General features: G+C 37.0%; 2 protein-coding genes across 4 annotated transcripts in view; both read right to left on the minus strand.

Moving 5' to 3' along the window:
- Positions 1 to 25: 25 nt before the first annotated feature.
- arih1l (ariadne homolog, ubiquitin-conjugating enzyme E2 binding protein, 1 like) lies at positions 26 to 12,323 on the minus strand. Its single transcript, XM_077227939.1, has 14 exons — positions 11,894 to 12,323; positions 10,370 to 10,437; positions 9,233 to 9,377; positions 9,000 to 9,092; positions 8,854 to 8,909; positions 8,698 to 8,764; positions 6,901 to 7,007; positions 6,527 to 6,569; positions 6,330 to 6,401; positions 5,711 to 5,841; positions 5,572 to 5,629; positions 5,097 to 5,357; positions 4,791 to 4,903; positions 26 to 2,388 (listed from the first exon to the last, which is right to left on the minus strand). Exons 1-14 carry the CDS (start codon positions 12,197 to 12,199, stop codon positions 2,304 to 2,306), a joined length of 1,605 nt encoding a protein of 534 aa, XP_077084054.1. The 5' UTR covers positions 12,200 to 12,323; the 3' UTR covers positions 26 to 2,303.
- Positions 12,324 to 15,113: 2,790 nt separating this feature from the next.
- The window catches only part of dagla (diacylglycerol lipase, alpha), a 47,187-nt gene continuing 38,260 nt past the window's right edge, over positions 15,114 to 24,040 (minus strand). The window contains exons 18-20 of one of the 3 annotated variants that reach the window (XM_077227993.1): positions 23,739 to 23,865; positions 18,768 to 18,931; positions 15,114 to 18,035 (exon numbers count right to left, since the gene is read on the minus strand). In XM_077227993.1, coding sequence (XP_077084108.1) covers positions 16,910 to 18,035; positions 18,768 to 18,931; positions 23,739 to 23,865 — 1,417 coding nt within the window. In that variant the 3' untranslated portion in view covers positions 15,114 to 16,909. Of the gene's footprint in view, positions 18,036 to 18,767; positions 18,932 to 19,481; positions 21,759 to 23,738; positions 23,866 to 24,040 lie in introns of those variants that run through there. The other 2 variants (XM_077227994.1, XM_077227995.1) reach the window with 2 other exon arrangements.

The following is a 24,040-nucleotide window of genomic DNA, read 5'->3' on the forward strand; positions in this document are numbered from 1 at the left end:
AAATAAAGCAATGATTCCACCCAAATACTTTTGAATGAGATTTATTTAAATAGGACATTTTTTTTATAAGAATGTGTCATAACGCAGGAAAGCCACCGTAGATTAACATTTCTCTAAATTAGAGACTGTTCATTTTTAATCCATATATTCACACTTTGGTGAAGAAATCTCATCTGTCAGCACAGGGAACATTGCTGTTCCTCATTCCCAAATGAGGGTTTAATAAAACATGAGCACAAACTCCAGGTGCCAATCATGGAGTCCATAAAATGTGACATTAGAATTAGTAGAAGCTGCTGTAAACCGAATTCAGATGCAAACATGTTTGATGCACTGAGAATGAATACAAACAATGTGAATAATGACATAAAGGAAGTACAAACAGTGACTTGCTGGTAAACTCTTACAGAAAAAAAAAACCAAAAAAACCAACGAGTGTCACATCTGCTCACGTTCTGTCCTAAACTTGATGTCTCTTGCCATTTCTGACATTAGTGTAAACACAGCGCTCATATTTGCCTTATAAGTTTGCCAGAAAGGGCCAACTTTTTGTTCTTAACAGCCAGGCTCATCAATGCAAGGCTTCAGTTATATCTACTCCACATAGTGCTTGATAGTCAGTACCAGTAAGTCTCATAACCACTTGGCAGTCATGTAAAGAAATACGACAGTGCTTCCAATATACCATCGGCCTTCTCTCACACTAAAGGTGCGTGCGTACATTTAAAAATGAAATGAAAAGTAAAACAGGTAAAAGCATTTGAGACTTTAGTTGTTAGTGAGTGAATGTCACTCAAGTTTGCTCTCATGGAACATCTGGTAGTGTGTGTTCGATATAACAGCTGTTTTAAAGAGATAGACGCTCAACTAAACATCAACTAAGACGAGATGGTTCATAAAAAGGTATGAGTGCATGTTCTAGTCGATCTTAGCTCAAACCAAACATCTAAAATGTTCACTTCCAAAACTGCATTAGACAATGAGAGCAAGATGTTGAATCTCATGTAAACGGTCAAGAACATTTCTGGGTCATATTTCACCATCAAAACAAATGTAAAAAAAAAGTTTAAAAAAAAGACGATGACATTGCATTTTGAATAAAGATTTTGTTGTTGTTGGTAAATATATAAAATATTTGCACTGACATTTTCATGACAATAAAAACGTCAAATTCTCATTTTTATAATGTAAACAAATTAGTAAATAAAAGTAGATCAGCTGTACTAAATTTATGCTGATATTTTTAAAAAATCAAATTAATAAGACTGGATAAGAATTACTGTAATACCTAAATTAATGGGTTGTTTTGCATTAAGTTACTGAGAATTTGAGGTTTAATTTTCATGAATTTAGTGGAGCATAATTGTTATAATGTAAAAAAAATATAAATAAAATACTGGTTCTAAAATGAGGCTATATTTTCTTTATGCAAAATATAATTAAAAAAAAATATTTTGCTTTCAGGGTTAAATATGACCCAGATATTTCCACGTGAGATTCGCCCAATTCTACTTTTTATTCATTGTATGTATGTATGTATATATATATATATATATATATATATATATATGTGTGTGTGTGTGTGTGTGTGTGTGTGTGTGTGTGTGTGTGTGTGTGTAATTAAGGCTACAGTTACCCTGCTGTTACTAAGCCTCTGATTTGGGTGAGCAACTTTCTGGAAAGGTTTTCAACCTCCAAAAAAAAAAAAAAAAAACACGAGGCAAAACTGTCATGTGGCCTCTTCTCATGTTGTTTAAACACATTCTTGAATATCTGTAAAGAATAAATATTTTGCAAAAAAAACAAACAAAGATGCATCCCACTCCATGTTACATGCAAGTGTGCTATTTACAGCTTGAAATACACACTTCCGCCCAAAACACAAAGCCACCCAACCAAGCATCCCCAAAGCACAACATGGCTCAGACCTGTAAAGCTACGCTTAAGACAAGCCAATCTGAACTATAAAAACAACTTCAGACGAAAAGCACTTAAAAAATAAAAACAGACTACTGAAGAATCTCCACGGAAAGCATGGAGAATGGAATACATTTTCCGTGCCGTGTTGACAATCAACTCTTAAAGACTGCAATACTGACGTAGGAGTTTTATTTGAATATTCTACCTTTTCAGTAAAATGAACAAACTCTAGATAATGACAAAAATCCAGATGCCACGTAAAAAGGATGCAACATGGAGAGGGGCTGCGGTGATGGCCGACACCAAAGCTGTGACTGGACTGGAGACCACAGCACTTCACTGCTTTTATTTGCTCCAATATGCTTGTGATGCAGCAGTTTTGCTCAGTCTTCAATGTACTCCCACAAGTCTTTCTCATAACCCTCATGAACGTGCTGTAGCAGCACTCGTCGCCGGCTCTCACAGTATCTAAAAAGGAGGAGAAACGCAGAAAAGTCCTCAAATGTGAGAAGCTCAACACATTTTTGAGAGGAATGTTTTAATAATGTTTCCTATTAGTAATTGCTTTATAACATTTTGGATTTGTAGCGGAAATCATTCCAGTGCACACGGGTTTCTATAAAGGCATTTCACTGGAGAATACAGAATTCAAATGGGTCTGTACGAGGGATACCCCAAAATTACAGCCGTTGGAAATAGCATAAAACATTTTCATGAAGTTAGTGTAATCACTTAAAGGGGTGGTAAAACACCATTTCACTTGTTTAACTTTAGCTAGTGTGTAATGCTGTTTATGCTCAAACAGCAACATCTACAAAGTTACAACGCTCAAAGTTCAAAGCAAAGGAAGATATTTGCTTTTAAAGAAATCAATTTCTAAGGACTACAGTAAACGGCCGGTAGGGACTACACGACATTCCTCCAGGGTTGCTGACATCACTAACCCCAATATTTACATAAACCCCTCCTCCGAGAATACTAAATAAGGGGGTGAAGCCATTTTATATTGCTAGAAGAGTTGTTGTGGTATAACGTTAGTAGGCTGATGTTGCCGCAATGCAGTCAAAACGCTGTTATTTTCATCCGGATTACAGGTCCACTTTGTTCAGCCTTCCTAGGGTCGCGGGAGTTAGGGATCAATGGTTAATTATTACCCAAATCTCGCTTTCTGTGCTGCACATTTTACGGAGGAAAGCTTCCACAATCTTCGCGAGTTCAATGCATGATTCGCACAACGGCTTGTCCTCAAAGATGGAGCAGTTCCAACTTTAAAAATGAAGCTGTAGTTTACGGGCCACAACCTGTAAGTATGATTTATTTTTCGTCAATGTGTTTTCCTGTAATAGTTCGTATTGTTAATTGTACGTTGCAGCAAGGAAGTAAACAAATGACAACGCTGTTTGGCTTATTCATACATGCTTATTCATACATAACGTTATCCGACAAACACCTAACGTTACAAACTTTTTTTTAATCTCAATAGCGAACTTGGAATTAGTGTAAATTATTCTTTGATTAGAGCTTTTATGTTTATCTACAGGCATGCTAAACATGGTTCGGTGTTTGATTTGGCTACTGTAGTAGATTCGATGTTTAGTGTTCGTTTTGTGTTAATAGTTCTGGCGACAGATATTTGGCTACAATCGTTCTAAAAATACAAAAGTAACGGTGCCATACAGTCAGTAACTATCACTATAGATCCGCAGTATTTACTCAAAAAAATTCCCTTTGAGGACTGTAATATAATTTGTTAAACCGATTATATGAAATTCTTGTTTATGAAGCTTATTTTTTGTAATAATACTAATTAGGACAATTAAATAACAGCGCATCTAAAAAGTAATGAGACAACAAAAACCAAACCTTTCTGAAACGTCGTTTAACAGCCGTTCTTGAACATGTTCTGCTCGATCATCTTCACTAACATTCTCTGGGTCCGATTGACACCATTGTTTATAATACACCAAAGCACAAACTATCGGTAAAGGTACGGGGCGTGACGTTTCCGGAAAACGTGCACGACACGGTTAGCGAATCACAACACACTGGGCCAGCTAACCAATCTGAGCCCAATGTGTAGTTTTGAGGGACTGGCTTCATAGAACCCGGAAAACATCAGACCGTTTTTACAAGGAGGGGCAGAGCAGTGTAGAATAAAGGTCAAATATAAGCATGAACACATGTTACAGTGCACCCCACAAACACAATCAAGCCTTTGAAAAAATGTGTTTTACCACCCCTTTAAATTTTTTTTTGAAATATATATATATATATATATATATATATTCATCATTAGGATTGGTAGTCATTTCAAATAAACGCTAATTTATAATGAGAATTTTCAACCCAGTGTCTCCAGAAATCACCAGTTTCTTTTTCCGCCAATAATTTTCATTTCAGTGCATCACTAGAGTGTACATTTCATAACATTCAGTGTAATAAGTATCCAAATCATCATGTGTCCTCCCCTTTGCCCTCTCATTTTCCATCCCATATATCTGGGTGCTTGTGCTTTACACTTTCCCCTGGAATACAAGCAAGAATCAATGGCGTTTTGCCATTAATGACATCAAACTTGCCCGATGTGTTAGATTAAAAAAAGGTGCTTTCTCACAGCTTCATGGAGGGGAATATATATATATATATATATATATATATATATATATATATATATATATATATATACACATATACATACTTTAAAAAAAAACACAAAAGTACATAACAAAATTACTAAAACTAAAATAGAAATGAAATCTGAACATATCAAAATAAAAGATAATTAAAATATTAATAAATTATATAATTAATACTACAACAACACTGCAGCAGTCAACACACAATGTGATGCATTTGGAAAAATGTCTCACCTATACTTATCCTGAACTTTCTGTTTGATATCTTGCAAAGAATCCTGGGAGATATCTCGCTCTAGATAACCCGAAAGCACCTCTGTAGCGTTCTCCAAATCAGCCTGATTGTTCTTCATAAAAAAATTAAATAAAAAAGTATTAAGACATCGCTATGTTGATTTCTATGAAGTGTAAACAGTGTAATGCTATTACAACATAGTCTGAATGTTAATCCCACGAATGGCAAACAGAGTGGAGTGTTTGGTAAACCTGATCTACCACATGGTTTCGTGAAATTCAAATGAAACACGATTTCCTTCTCACCTCGAAGATAATGGACTGGTTGTTCTTTTTGAGGTAGAAGGCGAAAACGTATGTGAACATAAGCGTGGACCGACACTGGCACAGCACGTCCACGGCCTTCTTCAGGAACTGCACCTCGATCCACGACATGTTGTGTTGCTGCATCTCCTCCATCTTCTGTTTCACCTGCGCGTACAGCTTGTGCTCGAAGCGCAGACTCTGCATGTGGTTCATATAGCGGTTGCAGTAGAAGAGGTAGCGTTGCAGGGCTGCACGGGAACGCTGCAATATGGATACAACATGTACTCATTCCAAAAGAAAACAAGTAATAGGTCCATGAATTGAGCTCAGAACAGAGACCGTACAAGCATACACGCCACACCACTACAAAATAAGTCCTGCTATCCTGCAAGAGCTAATTCAACTTAGATAGATGAAGGATGACATGTGACTGCTGTATATTGGAGATGTCGCATCAAATGATGACTAAAAGTACCTCCTGAGCATCCCTGGCTGCCTTTGCATCATCTTCATTGTAGCGATTGCAGTTGTACCTATAATCAGCACACATGTTATTTCAATGTATCATATGTATATAAAAACATAAGCATTTATAAGAGGTGAAGTAGACTCACCAAGCAGAGCCATGGGGCTCCCAAGGGCCGAGACAAACCCAGCAGAACTCTGCTTTACAACTCTGGTTTCGACACACCATGTGATTACAGCCCCCATCTTTTTCAATGGTCACATGACATTTGGGACATTCCTGAGAAAAACGGGAATACCCAAATTAAACCGGAATATTCTGGGTTAATTACAAGTAAGGTTTATTGACATCTTTATTGAGCAATTGTGGCCTGTTGCAGATTACAAGCAAAAATATACTTGCCTTGTTCTTTAAATTAAAAAATATATATCTGGCAGTACAATTTTCAAAACGGGAAGCTTTTCTATTCTATTTCTATTTTTCCTGTGTGTCTGTTTGCTATTGCCAGTAAAATAAATGTAAATTAATTTGTTAAACAAATGGCCAGACCTGTTTAACGTAAAGATCCTTTTCTCTTTGGACAAAGTATGGACTCAAAATAATACTTTCACGTTTTCCATAATTCAGCACACATGAATTTTATGGACTCAATATCGTAAGAGTACACATATTAAATAAATAAATGTGTGTATATAATATATATATAATATATATATATACACACACACAAACTTCATATCAATAAACTGTTCAGGGGTCTTTTTTACCTTGGTATTTGCTGCAATCCAGTTTGATGTTTCACTGTCATCATCACACTTCTTTATCCACTTCCTCAACCACTTGAAGAGAAGAGTAGCAACATTATTAAGGAAAATGAAAACCTCTCATGACAAATCTAATCTAATAATATCAATATCAACAATGGAAATAATCTAATTCTAACCTAATATGAGTGCTAACATACCTTGCATTTAACAGGGTCATGCCAGTTCTCTCCACAATTGAAACTAGTTATTGACAAAAGAAAAGAAATTAAAGGGAGTAGTTCACCCAAAAATGAAAATCCTGCCATTATATACTCAACTTCATGTTGTTTCAAAGAAATATGGTGTTATTACATATTAAAAATAACAACAGCATAAGGCTGACATTGAGTTAATAATGACAGAAAAGGGTGCGCAGCAGAAAAAACGGTGTATACTAACATAATTTCATGAAATTGTTAAGCTTGATCACTTGTGATGTTATATTTTTGCAGAAGTGACTTATAAAGCTACAAGATGCTGCAAATCCACTGAAGCACGGCATTACATTCTGCATCAGAGATCAGACACTTACCAGAACTGTCTCCCGCATTTGCAGCGAACTGGTTTGGCATCAGGATACTGAACTTTGACCACATGGTGGCAGTCAGGAGCCGGACACCATTTCAAAAGTCTGTTACACTGTAGAAGAGCAGACAGACAACCAGTGAGAGAGACTACAAAACAGTTCACTGCATGCATATAGACATTTACCCAAACGTCACATTCATGCCATTCGAAAGCTTAATTACAAAGACAACACACATGTTTTATAGATTTAGCATCAGCTAGGGGTTTACCATCAAAACGGTTAATCTATCATCGTTGTTGAGTGGTAACCTTTTTTCTTTTTTTCTTAAATAATTACTGTTGGTCACTCTTTATGTGTGTCTGTGAGTTTTTGCAATTTAAGCAATGAAAAGTATTAAAAGAGCTTGACTAAACTCCACTGGATCCTCAAACTGTCAGTCAAACCTCCCTGTCTCGATCTTAAATGAAGTGCAGCACACATTTTTGCACACATTTACATCTCTGCTTGTTTGCAATGCAACGGTAAATAACAAACTGTTTGTTTGAATAAGTACAATATTTAATTTACTCAATACGCACAATATATAAATGCTAATGCTTTATGTATTTGAGGAGCAGAAAAGAATGTCTTAGTCTAGAATTTGTTGTCGAGTCACAGCCGATACGGTCTTAAATAGCCTGTGCGAAGCACTTCATCTCTTATAACATGAGATTTTGGGCAAATGACAAAAAAAAACTGAGTGCCCAAATAGCTACAGTAAACTTTATAATCTGTAAGTTGATGAAAACATAAGTGCGATGCACTTATTGCCTCAGTTGTGGTCGTGATAGTGAGAGATTGATGTTGGTCAAATGTTAATAATTTAATGACACATACAACTGTCTAAACACGTATAACACCACAATATCGTCGCAAAGTTTAATTATTAAAAAAATACAGTGTTTTTTTCCATTTCCAGAAAATTAGCAGACTTGGGCTACCTTCACACTGCAGGCTGAAACGACCCAATTCCGATTTTTTTGCCCCTATGCGACCTGTATCTGATCTTTTCATGACAGTCTGAACGACACAGATCCAATCTTTTCAAATGCGACCCAGGCCACTTGGGTATGTGGTCCAAATCCGATATGTATCCGATCTTTTGAAATGCGACTTCAATCTGAACGGCCAGGTCACATGTATCCGACCCGCACGTCATTGATATGCGACAAACGTCATAATTCTGCATTGAAGTAGGCGGGAATGAGAAGATAAACAACGACTATGGCGTACGATGCTGAGACCAGTCAATGGAAGGGAAGCGAGGTTTCTGATTTAATTAATATTGGGGGGGACAGCTCTATTCAGGCCATGTTTAGCTACTTCCGCAAACAACAAGTGACATCGTTGACCGTTGAGTACTCTTCTGCGCATGCGGGTCACTTCTGGGTCATTTCACGTTCACGTTCACACAGGAGATCACAAAAGGTCGCATTTAATTGGAAATGTGAGCGGCCTTGCAAAAAAATTGGATTTTTTCAAAAAATCGGAATTGAGCATTAAGCCCCTGCAGTGTGAACGAGGCCTTGGACATGCAAGGTTTACGCCCAACAGCAACAAAATATTTTATTTATATTAGTTGGATAAGCGATGAACACACAAAAGTTAGTTAGTAATCAGTTAACTGAGTTTATAAAAACAAATTACTTGTAGTACTCGGAATCTCTAGATTATTCAGGGAGTTGCAAATGTACTTTTTGCACGATGTCATTTGCATTTCAGACACACAACTTTTTGCAACCAACATAAAGAACTTCTTACCTCTACAAAACTATTTGTGATTAAATGCTGATACTTCAATTTCACTTTAGAATCTGTGATCAGTCGCCTGCCAAAACAACAACAACAAATATTTAAAAAATAACTTAAAACAGATAAATCTTAAAATAAATAGGTTAAATTCACAAAAGCACTCACATTACAGTGTTATCGTCAACCAAAATGTCACAGTTGTGAGCAGGACACGAGATGGTCTGGACAAAACAAAAGAAAAAACAAAATTTTACAATTGTAGGAGCAGAATCCAACATCAGGTTACAATGTCGAGCTGAACAGGAACCCACCTGTCCCATCCCTTCCTCAATGATTTTGGTAGTTAAATAGTCACCCCAGCACTGCACACAGAACTTATGTCCACACTCTAGACCTGTGAAATACTAGGTAAGGAAACACACATTCCTTCCGAATAAGTCAATAGATGGGCAAAATGAGTCACTTCAATGGACTTCACAGTTTTGATATAATTGCCTTTTCTAAGGAACTGATGAAGAGACATTTGGCTCTAACTGACACTGACCGAGTTTGGATAGTTGAGATAGCAGATCTGGCAGGGCAAATCCTGACTGGAGGACCGTGTGCTCATTGGTCGTGTTTTGGCCTTTTTACTGGGGTTTATGACGTGGCACTCTGTAAACAACTTGTCCAGATTTCCATCGAAGTACCTGCGCCATTTAAACATTGAGAGGAAGAAGAAGAGATTTTTCAAACAGCAAACAGATAGGCTCATTTAAAAGTTCTGGGGATCTAGGGATGCACTGAAATTTCAGCTACCGAAAATTTTCATTATGTCTGAATAAATCTGTCATGACAGCAAGTTATTACAGCTTATTGTCATTTAAATATTTATATTTCACCAACAAACTGAAGTAGAAATAATTGTAAATATAATTTTGTTTATTGATTTTTGATATAAAATCTGCCTTGTGCAATTTAAATGTTTGTACAACTCAGTTTTAGCTGATTTATTTATTTAGCAGTTTAGCTTAAAGGACAATTCCGGCCAAAAATGAACCTAGGGCTAAATAACACATGGGTACCGAGTCGACCGTTCTCTGGGATGCGTTTTCATGATAACCGAATGTACCCAGTTTTAGCTTTAGTTTTAGTTTAACCACAGATTAGTTTATAACGCTAGTGTATGGGGCATCGAATAAGTAAAAATAAAAATCGCTAGTTAATACCACTAACAAGGCTCAAAATAGCCCCACACTAACACGTTAGCATAATTAGGGTCTCTACCTGCAAACCGAAGCACTGAGAACTTTGTAAGTGTACAGACCGTTTAATAAGAAGATACTTTATAAAGACAGCACACTTCGCGTATACAAGCAGGAGCCATCTTTGGAAAACAGTCTCGACCAGTCGAACCACGAACGCCGTGCTACGTGAGCTGAACTGTGACCATCGACCAGCACGTGTGTTATTTAGCCCTAGGTTCATTTTTGGCTGGAATCGTCCTTTAATTGATTATTCATTTATTTATCTTCTGTTTTCAGTCAACTGCACCCTGAACCTTCGGTCTCGGCCCAGAATTTTCATTTCGGTGCATCCCTAATCATAACGTCCCTTTAACCAATCTATGCAAATTTGTGCAAATCTATGACAACGTTAAAATAAATAAATACAGTAAAATAAATGAAGAAAAATGACATGCCTCTCCATAAGCTTCTCTTTGTCCCAGTTGAAGTGACTAAGGAGAATTCTGGTTATCGTAGCTGGGTTCTGAAAAAGACAATATTGAGTTAAACCAAGTCTCAGTTTAGTTGGAAAAGATTCTTTTTAATCTGGCTGACTCTATGCAACTTTCTGGGCTTCTGCAGAGGTTTTACATGGTGTCTTTCAAAGTACCAACTTGACACAGTCTGCGCTTTTCAGGAAGAACTAATAACTGGATTGATCAAATTTTAGGTTTTTGTCATCAAATCATCGAAAGATATTTAGAGTTTTGAAAGAGGAATTTAGTCACAAGAAACCCAGATTTATCTGTACTTATTCTTGAAATATATTTTCAAGGGATGCATGACATTGGACTTTTGCCAATATACATATATTTTTTCCTTTGTTTGGAAACAACACCAAGTTTAATGGAAGCTTGTTTTGAGAAAAATAACTGTACTTTTACATTTCAGTTTCAGAATTCTCAGGTTCATTCAAATGCCAACCTGAGACTGAATGGGTGCGCATCCAAAACAATTACCGGTACACATTTTAGTTTCACTATATTGCACCATGAAGCCTTTCAACAGCTCAACTTAGGGGTGATATAAGACATCAAGGAAAACTGGTATTGTTTTGTCAGGTTTATCTTATAAACTCCCAACACAACACTAATATTTAAGGTTTTCATAAGCTATACAAATGTATACTCATCATCATTGTCCAATATTACATGATTAACATGTTGTTATTTTGTATAAAATGTGTGCCAGCAAATGATGCAGCTTTATTTTTTGAGTAGGAAAGCCATTAAAGTTCATGTGTTTTCCATATAATGCTGGTCCTGATCTAAACACTTACAAAATACACAACAGGAACCACCCAATGTTATTCATCCATGTGCAAATAAACATTTGACATTTTTCACCAAAGTTTTCTGATCTTCACTAAAGTTGGATCCTAGTGTGCTTGATGAATGTGCATTTGAGTTCAAAACATTTAAACCCCCCAAACCCTTTTAAAGTGTATTTGTGTTTGGAGAACCAAACATGTTTCACAAGCTTAAAAGCTGTCAAATTTAAAAAAAACAAATGTGTCAAGTAGCATTAGCTGAAGTGACAGCTAACAGCCTAAACTTTAATCTGCTTCAAAAACAACAACAAATCACATATAAACACAAAGATATTTGACTCATACATAGGATTTAAGAAATGCGTTTAGATATGCTTGAAAGCTGTCAAATAAAGTTCAGTCTCTGTAAACTGGGTCGCGCTAGCAGAACTAACGTTAGCTAAATCTAGCTCATAAAAATCACTTGAATTCACTAAAAAAACACCAAAACGCAAAAATAAAATAGTTAATGCAACACCAATGAGGGGAAAAAAACCCGCTTCATTTCGCATCAGTCGGCCTCTCGTATCAGTTATTCGCTAATGCTAATGCTAACAGCATCAGTCATCCATATAAACAAACTTATAAACTCGTTGGAAAAAACACAATAAAACGGTTTGCTGCTATATACCTGTATGACCTCGTTGACCTCCCTGATGCACTCCACCATGTGCTGGAGGATCTGCTCGGTGGTCAGAACCTCGAAGCGGTAGTCCTCATCCTCCTGCCCGGGCCCCAGGCCGCCGCCGCCGGTGTCAACGCAATCGTCGGGCTCTCCTCCGGCCACCGCGGGGTCCAGCAGCTCCACCTCGCCCAGGTCCAGCGTGTCATCCTCGGCCTCCTCCTCGCCGCTGTCCTCGCTGCACTCCTCCTCCTCTTCTTCCTCCTCCTCTTCATCATCAAACTCATCATAATTGTAGCCCTCGTCCGAGTCCATGTCTCAGTGTTGTATAGGTTGACTATAATAAAGTGTCAGTGTGAGAGTGTATTGCTGTTTGACCTGCGCTTTACTGACTGAGCGGATGCTAGAGACCCACCGCGTCACTGCTGCGTCACTCACTACATCCTGACCAATACATAATACATTCGCCGATTCTCAATTGTCATGTCTGTTACTGTAATACTGTTATTTCTCGCATTGTAATTATGCTATATCATATATAGGACATGTCAGTATTTTATTGGCATTTTTTTATTCATAAATGTACATTTTCCTTAACAATACCCACATTTAATAATTTCCTTCATGACTCGAATCGCTTATGAAATAATTCACAATAAAAGTGTCAAAATTGCGAAATTGTATGACGAACTTTTGAATGTAGCGTAGCACTAGCGTAGCCAGAAAAGCGTCTCTGGGTGTGCATAAGAAAAATTGCGTGTGCCACATTTATTGTAAAATTAATGTGCAAAAAAACTCGGACCCGGCTTATCACTAACTTTACAGAATAGACTGGGCTGATGTGTAAAACTGGCTTGCCACATAAACATAATACTAGGCCTACAGTATATAAAATATAACTCAGGGATCAACATTAAGGCTTTACATGTGCTTGTTGTCCTTCGAACAAGTAAATCGGCCATTCTCTTGTCCAAGTAAAAATCCAGAAATCGGTTTAAATGTATGCTCCATCTTTCATTTTAAATTCTTAGATTTGATCAATAAATTCAATGAAATAATAAGACACTATGCTGTTACCAATCAAATTAATTAATTTACACTGAAAAATTACAACTGCATTAAATAATGTTATGAGATTGTTTTAAAAAATTTTTTAAAGATACAAATATGACATATTGGAAAGAATGATAGCCTACTTTTAAACTCGAAACTAAACCACCAGTAGGGGGCGGCAGGTGACCGTCTTGAGGAGTGAGTTATTGAGTCATTTATTCAAATGATTCGTTCAAACGGCTGAATCATTCAGGAATGAGGCAGTTATTTAATGGGTCATTGAATTTTTGACTCAATCGATTCATTCAAAGCGCTGAATCATTCAGTAATGCGGTTATGTTTTCAGGTGAGCTGCGCTGTGGTTCTGCTGTTATCTTTGTTTTGAATTATTTTCGCTGCTCAAATAGAACAAAAACAGTCAATATTGTGTCTAAAATGTTAGTGACTTGATATTAATTACTTGTTTATTGAACTGTCATATGAAATCAGTGTCATATTTTCAATCGTGATGGTATTCACCACTCTTGGTCACTGTAATGTTGCTTAACTGTATCATATCATATGTTATAAATATAAAAACATAAATTTTTTAACCGCTTTATGTTCATTAAGTTTCTTTGTGTGATCTGCGCTCATTTGTTTCTATTTCTCCTCATGAGGCGCGAGCCTCAACAGCACAACCGTATTACCAGTCAGCGGCTGTTTACGGATTGGTTGGCACTTGGCAGTCAGAATGTAGGCAGATATTTTTTTTAACGATAATTATTTAAAAATTAAAATACATTTTAAATGTACAAATATTTTAAGTAAACAACAATAGTCCAAGTTTAGGAAACGTTTTTATTAAAACTTTAAAAAATAATTCTGCATCTATTTTAGGTGTGCCAGCTGCCACTGTGGGTGGCACCGGCACACCCCGGCACACCCGTGGCTACGCCAGTGTAGCGTAGTTTGATTCATTGTCTCTTAATATTTAATTTCAGATAATTCTAAAAATTGTGGTCCTTCATGTGACAAAAATATTTTCTCACTAATATAGTAAAAGAAGTCTCCTTGAAATTAATTCATATTTTACCCTGTCAAACATTTTGAATCAATATCAGTTTTATTTTTATTCATGAAATGTTCATTTTGCCAAATTCACACAGAAACTGTCATTCATTTATTTTGGGCCTGACACTATAGTGAACACCTAGTAGATTACATTACTAACTACAATTTTTGTAAGTAATCTACTCAGGACTGCCTACAAAGAGGACTTCAGTTTTACTGCGATTGAGTTTTAGAAAATTATCAGAAAGCCAGTCTCTAATTTCAGCTAAACAGCTGGACAGAGAGGGTGGAAGAAAGGAACCAGAGGGCTTGGAAGACAGATAGAGCTGGGTGCCATCAGCGTAGCTATGAAAATGGTTACCCATATTTCCTAAAAATACAACCAAGAGGAAGTATGTAAATAATAAATAGAAGAGGACCCAAGACAGAACTCTGAGGAACACCAGCGGTAACTTTAGATGATTTTGATTGGAAATTCTGAACGAAGAAGATATGATCTAAACGAAGACAGGGGGTGCCAGTAACAAATGGTCAGTGAAATGAAGTGCTTAACCAACAGGATTACCTGTTGTTTAGTAGCCATTTATTTTCTTATATTTCTCATAAAGTCAAGATTTTGTTTTGAACTTCTTCACATTATGTGAAAGAGTCCAGATGATGAGGAATATTTTTTATTCTTTATTTTTTATTTTAAACATGGAGAAAGGGGGCACTGCGCTTTGTGACCCTTTAATAAATTAAAATGAATTACATTTTGTATTGTCATTATCTAGTAAACTTTGTTAACTAATTTCATGAACAAACCCAGTTGAGTGTCATTAATAGCTTAATAAAGAGAAACAAAGTCAGTCTTAGATCCATATGTTTTATTCTATTACAGGCAGGGCAGTGTAAGTGTGTACTTTTAAATACATTCTCATTCTTAAAAGTTAAAAGACTGGCAGGGTATTGTGACAGACATGAAAAGAGTTATTTCTTTTCTTTTTTTAAAAGAATGATGGTTCAATCATTTTATATATATATATATATATATATATATATATATATATATATATATATATATATATATATATATATATATATATATATAAATAAAAGTAAACATATGGCCACAGTCTCAGAGTTTTGTTCCTGAATAGTATTTATTTTTCTCTATTTATAATTTATACTGTAGATATATCAATATAGCTATACATTTGAGATAAAGTCATCACTATGGTACATGATAGAGCTTTTTTTATTGATAAGTCCCATTGACTTTGTATCTATTTTTTGAACACAACAACTGAAACAAGACAGTATTTACACTCACGTGAAAAGGCAGTGCTCAACCCAACTTTTGTGAAAAAGTACAGCAGTCACAGTTTATGAAGTAATGAGTTTAGTAAAGCAGCAAGTAGAGAACAGGAAAATAAGTACTTAATATGCCAGACTTTTGATAATTTATTTTACATTTACATCAGAAAAAAAGCCAAATTGGCAAAAAGCTAAATCTGAACCTATAACTATATAACAAATTATTGCATGCGATCAAAGCATGAAAGCATGGGAATTGTGGTAAAAAAAATTTTTTTAAACAATCAATAGCATACAAAATAAAATACTTGTCACTCGACACATTTGTGACTTGCGAAACTGTTGTGACAAACCGCTGTACTTTTTAACACAACCACCCAAAAACTCAAACACTTCATCCTAAAACGATATATAAAAAGCAAGTCTAAGTTATTAAAATAATTTGCCGTTGAGATAAACCACTTTTTATTATAATATAGCAACAACAGTAGAAATGATTTTTTTAAAAAAGCAGATGAGAAGAAATCTCTTTATGCTTATTTTGCTACTGATTGCACTCCACACCCATACCGAATAAGACTTTTCTTGAAGGACATGTACTGCATCGCAGATTCAGGCAAACCATTTAAAGGGCGCATTTTGTGACTGGTGCATGTCCTGTACCATTCAGCTATTCCTGATATCATTTGCATTTATGGGCAGTGGTTTGTAAAAATAAATAATAATAGTAATTATCATTATATATTAATTTTACAGAGTTCAAACATTTGACTTGTATGAAGTTGGCTTTTTGGCAATCAGGTGAAAAAAAAATGATATAAAACTTGCATGCGTAAATTCAAGTGGATTTATGTAAATAAGAGATGACAAAAGTTAGCAAAAATTAAACGTTTTACACGAGCATACAGTATTTTCTCATGCACATTAAGAACTCATAGATGTCCACCAATCGTCAGTGCCACCAATTACACATACTCAGCAGGATATTCCACACAATCTTCAATTAAAAAATGAAAAAGTACAATCCAAAAAAATGCATTATCCTTTGCCTGAGACATCTTTGTCCCATTCTTCATTCTTGAAAGTCCTGAGGAAATATACCCCACAGCTTGTTGTATGCTCCCCTCCCCGTAACTCAGTCTTGACTTTTTGCCTATCCCAGCTTTTCCCTTATATGGAAATGCCAACCTTTGTTATAGCGTGGTGTTCTGTGGCGTCAATGTAAACATTACCGTAACATTAGTTTCAATGTGAACGTATGGTCATTGTGCAAGCTTCTTTATATGCTAGCAACATCTTTCGTGTTCAAAGGAGCCTCTTAGCCCCTAATGTGTTGCAGGCAGAAATTAGGACACTTCATAATGGTGATGCACAAGACACAATGCATTCAGCAAAGACATGTCTTACAATAGTACAAAATGAGGTCTTCTGTTCTTGATGAATCCTTAACGGTCCATAAGTCTGGAAGTCTCGGACTGGCCGCGTTGCTACGCATGCACGTTTCTACAATCGGTTCAGAAAGAGCAAAGAAAGTGGACCCACTGAGGGTTGGGAAAGGAAACCGTAGGGTAACTGTAGGGTAAAATAAATAAACAGAATATGTTGAGGTTTGACAGTGGACCACTACACCATTGATGACAATGCAGTTTCCTTGGGGTTGGGGCAAGCAACGGAAGTTCGTAGCATTGACGCATGGTTGGTGGGTAGCACTCCATCAGCAGGAGAGAAATCGTTGAGCTCTCCAGAGGACGAGAGTGGAAAGGACGGAGAAAGAGAGATGCCGGAGGAAGGGTCGGCCGAGCCAGCAAAGGTGCGAGGGGGCTTGGGAACCAAGTTGGGCTCTACAGTTGCTCTGGCCAGTAGCTGCCTGTCACTGTCTGCGTTTTTCACACACTGATCCGATTGGTGTCCTTCCGCCTGACTGTAAGATCCCCTTCCAGACTCGGACTCTGCATCGGACAGCTCGAGAGGTGGAGAGCTGCTGCCATCGAGCCTAAACAGAGAGTCCAGGTATTGGGCGAACTCCAGGACCGCCTGACTGGGAGTGCCATTGGACAGTGGCGAAACTGATGGAAGAGTCTGGGACCGGCCACTCTCAAGCTCAATGTTGACTTCTTCCCCTTCAAACTCTCTATCCTTGGGTGTTTCGCAGAGCTTTTCTGGCATAGAACCAGACCGGGGTGCTACAGGGCAGGATTCTTGACTGTTACGAACAGCTGATGGCTGGCAAGCCACAGGTGTTTCTGAAGACCGCCGGAAGTTCTTGCCCTGACTGGTCGTTTGATCTACAGTAGTTTGTCCAAGCAAGTGTGAAGAGAAGTGCCTGCCGTTGTGGGTGTTGACAGGGAGATGATGGGCGTCATTAGAGGTTACTTCTAGTTCCGGAGGAGTAGGGCAGTACGGGCCGGTTTCCCCCAGCTCAAGGTCTACTGCGTCCTGGCTCAAGCCGTCTGCGGCCAGCAGCTCTGTGCGGGAGCACAGCGAAGGATTCTCTTCTGGGATGGGAGCATCCAAAGGGAAAGGTAGACTCCCCAGACAGGGTGAGCCCTTCAGGGCGGCAGATGATCGCCGAGAGTCCAAGCTGTAGACAGATTCAGCGTCAGATAGACTTTCCATGATGGCCAGGGGAGCTTTTCGCTCCCGCAGCTCCACGGCCAATCGCTCACGAGCTCCGGTGAGCACTACAGGAACAGGAGGAGGCGGACACTCCGAGAAGCCATCCAGTGAAATCTCAGAGCGGGCACAGGAACTACAGCAGGACAGGAAGTGGGCACAGGAATAGAGTAGCATGTGGAGAAAATAAATGGCCAGCATGGAAGAAAAGTTTGATGACAAATAAAATAAGGGAATAAAAAAGTGATTAGAATAAAAAAAGAGCATATTTAAAAGATGCCATAAATGGGGGGGAAATAACAAGTGTGATGTAAGACAAAAAAAAATCCATAAAAATATGAATGTAAAAAAATTCAACATATCAAAAATTATATAAAATAATAAAAAAGTTATGTAAATATTATAGTATATAGTATGTTTTACATGCATTTACATTCAATTAATCAATATATCAATAAACAATATATATATACAAAGATGACAAATAATATAAAACGTGTTGTAAAGTGTACAAACAAATAATTAGAATAGTAGAAATAAAATAAAAAAATGACGAGAGAACAGGGAAAAAAAGGAGAAAAAATCAGAAAGAGGGGAAGAGGATTATGGTTAGGCAACACTAACGCGACTAACGCCTAGGCTGTGCTGTTCTACTGAACCAGAGAGGACGAGGGGGGAACTGTATACTACCATACACAGTACCTCTGCAGTCAGCATGAGTGAGAAGGACAGGCGATAGTGTTAAAATCAAATGATAAGAAATGCTTAAAAACACCTCAGGAAAATCTACATAATTTATCTCTCATTGGCATGGACTGATTGGTCAGTCAGCTTGTTTCAAACAGTGATTGGCCCTTGCAGAACTCACCGGACACTACTGTTTCTGCGGTGATGTGTGGCAGGCGTGGGATTTGGTGAATTAGAGGCATCGAGGAAGATCGTTTCTGGATTCAGGTCCACTTCTGTAGGACTAACCATTATCTTAGCAGCAGACAGTAAAGCTGTCTTCCCTTTATTATAGTTTTCCAACACCTACATGACACAGAGGGACAGAGAAAGAGAATGCAAGAGTGATAAAAACAAAACACAAATAAGGATAAAATGTACATGAATATATGAAAAGACAAAAACAAGCAGGTCTCACAGCCTACTTGACATTGTGAAAAGCGTTATTTATATAGAAGGGTGCAAAAAATACATAATTAGTGGTGCAATATGAATGCACCTTAATACATTTTTATAAGACAAAGTGACATTTCACATATTAAATAATTGCGATGTCAACATGCAGATTAAGCATAATTTTCTTTAAATAAATCACTAGGAAAATAATACACATAATTGTACACATACTAGGAAGATTCCATGCTGTAGAACTTCTTGTAAGCCCTTCTAGAAGGTTTTTCACTTTTTATTTATTTTTGTTGTGAAAGTGAAATTGAGCCATCAAGAATGGCACACATGTCATATTGTAACCAAAATGTAGTCACTTTACATAAAAAAATATTTCAGTTTCAAATCAGCAAGGACAAAGTTTAGTGGAAAAAATCAAGGTAAAAACACCAGTTACACAACCACAAGGTGATGATGCTGTTTTCTTTATTAATGTACGTAAACATGAGTATAGATAAAGTTAGAGACAATAATAACACAGATATCAGTAAATGGATTCAATGAAATGCAATGGACGAAATGGTGTGAAACAAACAATGATGTACAAGTAACATGCATATACCACAAACGCCAATAAAGTAATTATACAGGACATAAAACCATGTACTTGAAATAAAAGCAATTATATAAACTTAAGTCAATTTGAGCCTTATACAACCAAGTAAAGGCTGTTAGAGATAGATGTAAGTGTTAATTTTCCTCTAAGCGTATATATACTATATATAAAGCATCTTGAATGAACAATGAACTGCAAGTTATGTCATTTTGGCACTGATTGGTGAGTAAACATGTTTTCTATTCCAATGGTTAGCACATTATCTGCAGTAATTCAAAGATTTCTCCCCAATATTAGTGTAAATAAGTCATTCCACGTTCTTCTATGGAACACAAAAGGAGATTTTAATCCAGGTCATACGTTTTAAATGTACCGTCTTAAGCAGAACTACCACCACCCAACACGCAGCGTAAATAAACAATGATGCCCACCACAAGAACCGGGCTAAATCCAACTCCAAGAGTAAAACACAAAGCATTAAAGACACAGAACGGTTCTTTTCCAAACCACCAATGTGACAAACTCAAGGCACATGCAGAGGGATAGAAGCTCCAATGGAAATCCTGCTGCAAACTGCTTAAGCTTAAACCAGACATCAAAACAGGAAGTTAAGAAGAAGTGACAGAGACCAGGAACCTGCAGAAAGAAAGACAACGACACCACAGATGCCCAAAGCTGGAGCTGAGGGATATTTCTGGTAGTGAGGAACGTAGATTATTAGCTGCAAAGGAAGAAGGCACATGCATATTGTTGTACATTGTGTAAATTATACTACTATTAAAAAATTTGGGGTGTGTAAGAAGTCTCTTATGCTCACCATGGAAGCATTTATTTAATAAAAAATACAGTAAAACATGAAATACTATTACATTTAAAATAACAGTTTTTTATTTGAATATCATTTTAAAATGTAATCTATTCTCATTTTTATTTTCAGCATCATTCATGTCTTCAGTGTCACATGATCATTCAGATATCATTCTAATATGCTGATTCAAGAAACATTTCTTATTATCAACAGTTGTGCTGCTTGATATATTTGTGAAAACTGTGATAAATTTTTTCAGTATTCTTTGATGAATGGAAAGCTCAAAAGGGCAGTATTCATTTGAAATATGTATATTTTTATAAATGCCTTTATCACTTTTGATCAATTTAATGCGTCCATGCTGAATAAAAAGTATTATTTTCTTTCAAAATAAATCTTAATGACCCCAAACTTTTAAACGGTTGTGTATATCAGAGGCTTGAGACATAACATGTGGCACTAGAAGTGGTCGAGGAACTATCCTGGGGAGAAGATAAAGGTGTGTTATCAAAGATTGATGGTTTTGTAAAATGGTTCTCCGTCGAGAGTTCAGCTGATGTGCCTTCACCCATTAGACCGGCTGAGGGGATCTCTGATAAGACTGGATTTACACTGGTTTTTAACAGGAACTCTGGTGAAGGAGGACAATCTGATGTGTTTGGGAATAGAGTGCTACTTGTGGATGTTATCTTATGGAATTGAGAGCGGGACTCATCAAGAGACACATCAGAGGAGGTATTTGACATTTTGGAAGATAAAGAGCCATTAAAGGGGATGGTTGAGTCTTGGACAGATGAGGTTATTTCTAACGTTGGCAAGTCCAACTTCATAGTGGTCAATGTAATGTTCAACGGGGCAATGTTTTGGGGATCACATGCAACCGTTGGAGATTCAGACTGAGATGTTAATGATTGTGGAAGGTCAAAGGAAATGTCTCCTGGCTTTGTATCTGACCTAATGGAAGATGTATCTACAGTAACAGACATTGTAGGTGATGGGATTGGAGTGAGAGTTCCTGTATTTTGAGTGTTTGACGTCTCTGGACGATTGCTGGAAGTTGCCGTTAAAAGACTGACAGTATTATCGAGTGATAAACCGTTCCTGTGAATGTCTGAACCTTGTGGTTGGACAGAAACTGTTTCGCTGGGAGTTCGAGAAAGAGAGCATATTTCTGTAACAATAAAACATTCATCTGAACGAAGAGGCATAAGAGAGGGATCTGGGAGTGAGTTAGTAACAGATACATGTGATTGGATTCTAGTTCTCTGGCTTCCAACCTGTGCAGCAATCAGTTCTGAAACTAAATATGGGGTTTCCAGCACCTGTGAAAACAAACCAACACATTACCATACAACAGACATTCAGTATGAACAAATTAACATACATTCAGAAGAAACAAGTCAGTATGAAAGCCCAGTTAGAGAGCTACTACACTCTTAAAGGTTCAAAAAGATTTTTTATTTTTTTTGCAGCGTTCCCCAGGGAACCTTTCATGTAACAGTTCTTAAAAGAACCACTTTCTTTTTAGGGGCTGTTTACATACCGTTTTTTATGCGTTTTGGCCATTCATTTACACGACAATGGTATTTTGGGTGCCTGAAAACGCCATCTTTTGAAAACGGGTTTCAAAGTACAAGTTATTGAAAATGGTCTCCGTGTAAACAACAAAAATGCGAATCTCTGAAAATGATGATGTCATGCACATGCTATTACATATTCAATCTATAGTGTTTCATCACCATGCCCGTCGGCAGAATACAGCGTTTTTAGGATCCGAATGGGGATCGTTTTGACAATGGTGTCATCTGTACGTGGAAAACTCTAAGGAAAAACTTCTCCGTTTTAAGCATGTTGTTGTCGTGTAGACGTACCCTCAGCGTGTAGAACTTAATAATCTGAAGAACCATTTTCCAATACAAAGAACCTTTTGGAAAGGTTCCATGGATAATTAAGGCTCTTTTTCATGGAACCACTGATGGCAATAAAGAATCTTTATTTTCAAGAGTGTAGACTTGATGTAGTGATTTGAGGTTTCATTCAGCGATGCCAGAAATGCTTTTATGCACATGTAATTCCAATGAAGGCAGTTTCAGGGGACAAATACAAATACAGACCTTTAAGTACAGAAAAAACAGACAAAAAACACACTATGGCAAAGATGTTGCAACAGACCAGCAACACATATACCTGGAGTCCACCGAAGCATTACAAAAACATTACAAGCAATTGATTCTTAAGCCAGCAGTCACAAACCCAAAAGCCATGGCAGATCTGGGCACACCAGAATCCTTTGGTACTTATGCTATGCATTATGTTACAGGGCTGGGCAATATACACTACAGTTCAAAAGTTTAAGATTTCTTTTTCTGAAAGAAAGTAATATATTTATTTAGCAATGATGCATTAAATTGATCAAAGTCACAGAATGATTTCTAAAGAATCATCTAACACAGAAGACTGGAGTAATGATGGCGAATTCAGCTTTGCCATCTCAGAATTGAATGACATTTGAAAATGCTTTTAAATAATGATTTTATTGATAATTTATAAATAATAAACCTTTCAGAGAGTTGATGTTGATCAAATTTAAGTTTTGAATGAAATGACAAATGGACAGTCTAATTCAAGGAAATCGATCAAACTCCATTTTTGTTACTGATGTTTAATTGTAAGCATTATTAAAATATCCTGATCTTAATGCTCTTATGATCACAGGCGTAAGACAAGGAAGGATTGTGGAACTAGTCTAATAAGCTTTATGGAAAATTAATGGCCAATTAAAAAGTACACAATACACAATATTTATGATTATATTTTTATATCACCAGCAAAATCATTGCATACATATTGCAAATATTTAAAATATTGTCCAGCCCTAGTGGGACATTTAAGGTTGTTCTTAATATAATTATTGCATTAATATATGTAAAGATTCTGGATCCGGTGATAAGGCTTGTTCACACCAAGGACGATAACTATATCAATAACTATATTAGTGTCCACACTAGTGAACTATTCATTCTGTTTATTCGAAGCTTGCGCTGCAGTTACATCGTCTGTAATTATCGTTACAGTTGTGGTGTAGATTCTGCTATTCTTTAGTATTTAGAGTGATTTTTAGAACTATATCTTTATCGTTATTGTCAGACCAATGCAGTGCATTGTCAAAGTTATCATCCTTGTTGTGAACAGACCTTTACTCAGATTTGCCCAGAATGCCATTTCATTCGCTACCCAATCACTGACTTTGCATTTTAGACAAAAAAGCGTGCACACAAATGCGCGCACACACAACCACACACCTTGTTGAGGCCATCCATCACCACATGGGGCAAGTGTTCATTCAGCATGGCTGGAGAAATGATGACCTCATCAAAGGCCTTGTTATCCCCCCACAGAGCGGAGTAAGTGGGCTCTTCCTGACCACAACTACAGACAGGGAGAGAGAGAAAGATGGTAAGACAAATCTCATACCAAAAAATAGCTGTACAGACACTTGCACAACTTTGACAGATGCAGGATGTGACGCATTCAGAGTTCATTACTGAAAATGACATGAAAAAAGTCCCAAACTTCATTGAGGCACAAAATAGAATTGAGAAAT

The sequence above is a fragment of the Siphateles boraxobius genome, unplaced genomic scaffold, assembly GCF_051911475.1.
Source record: "Siphateles boraxobius isolate OS27281-9 unplaced genomic scaffold, OSU_SipBor_1 130, whole genome shotgun sequence".
In the NCBI taxonomy this organism is placed as follows: Eukaryota; Metazoa; Chordata; class Actinopteri; order Cypriniformes; family Leuciscidae; genus Siphateles; species Siphateles boraxobius.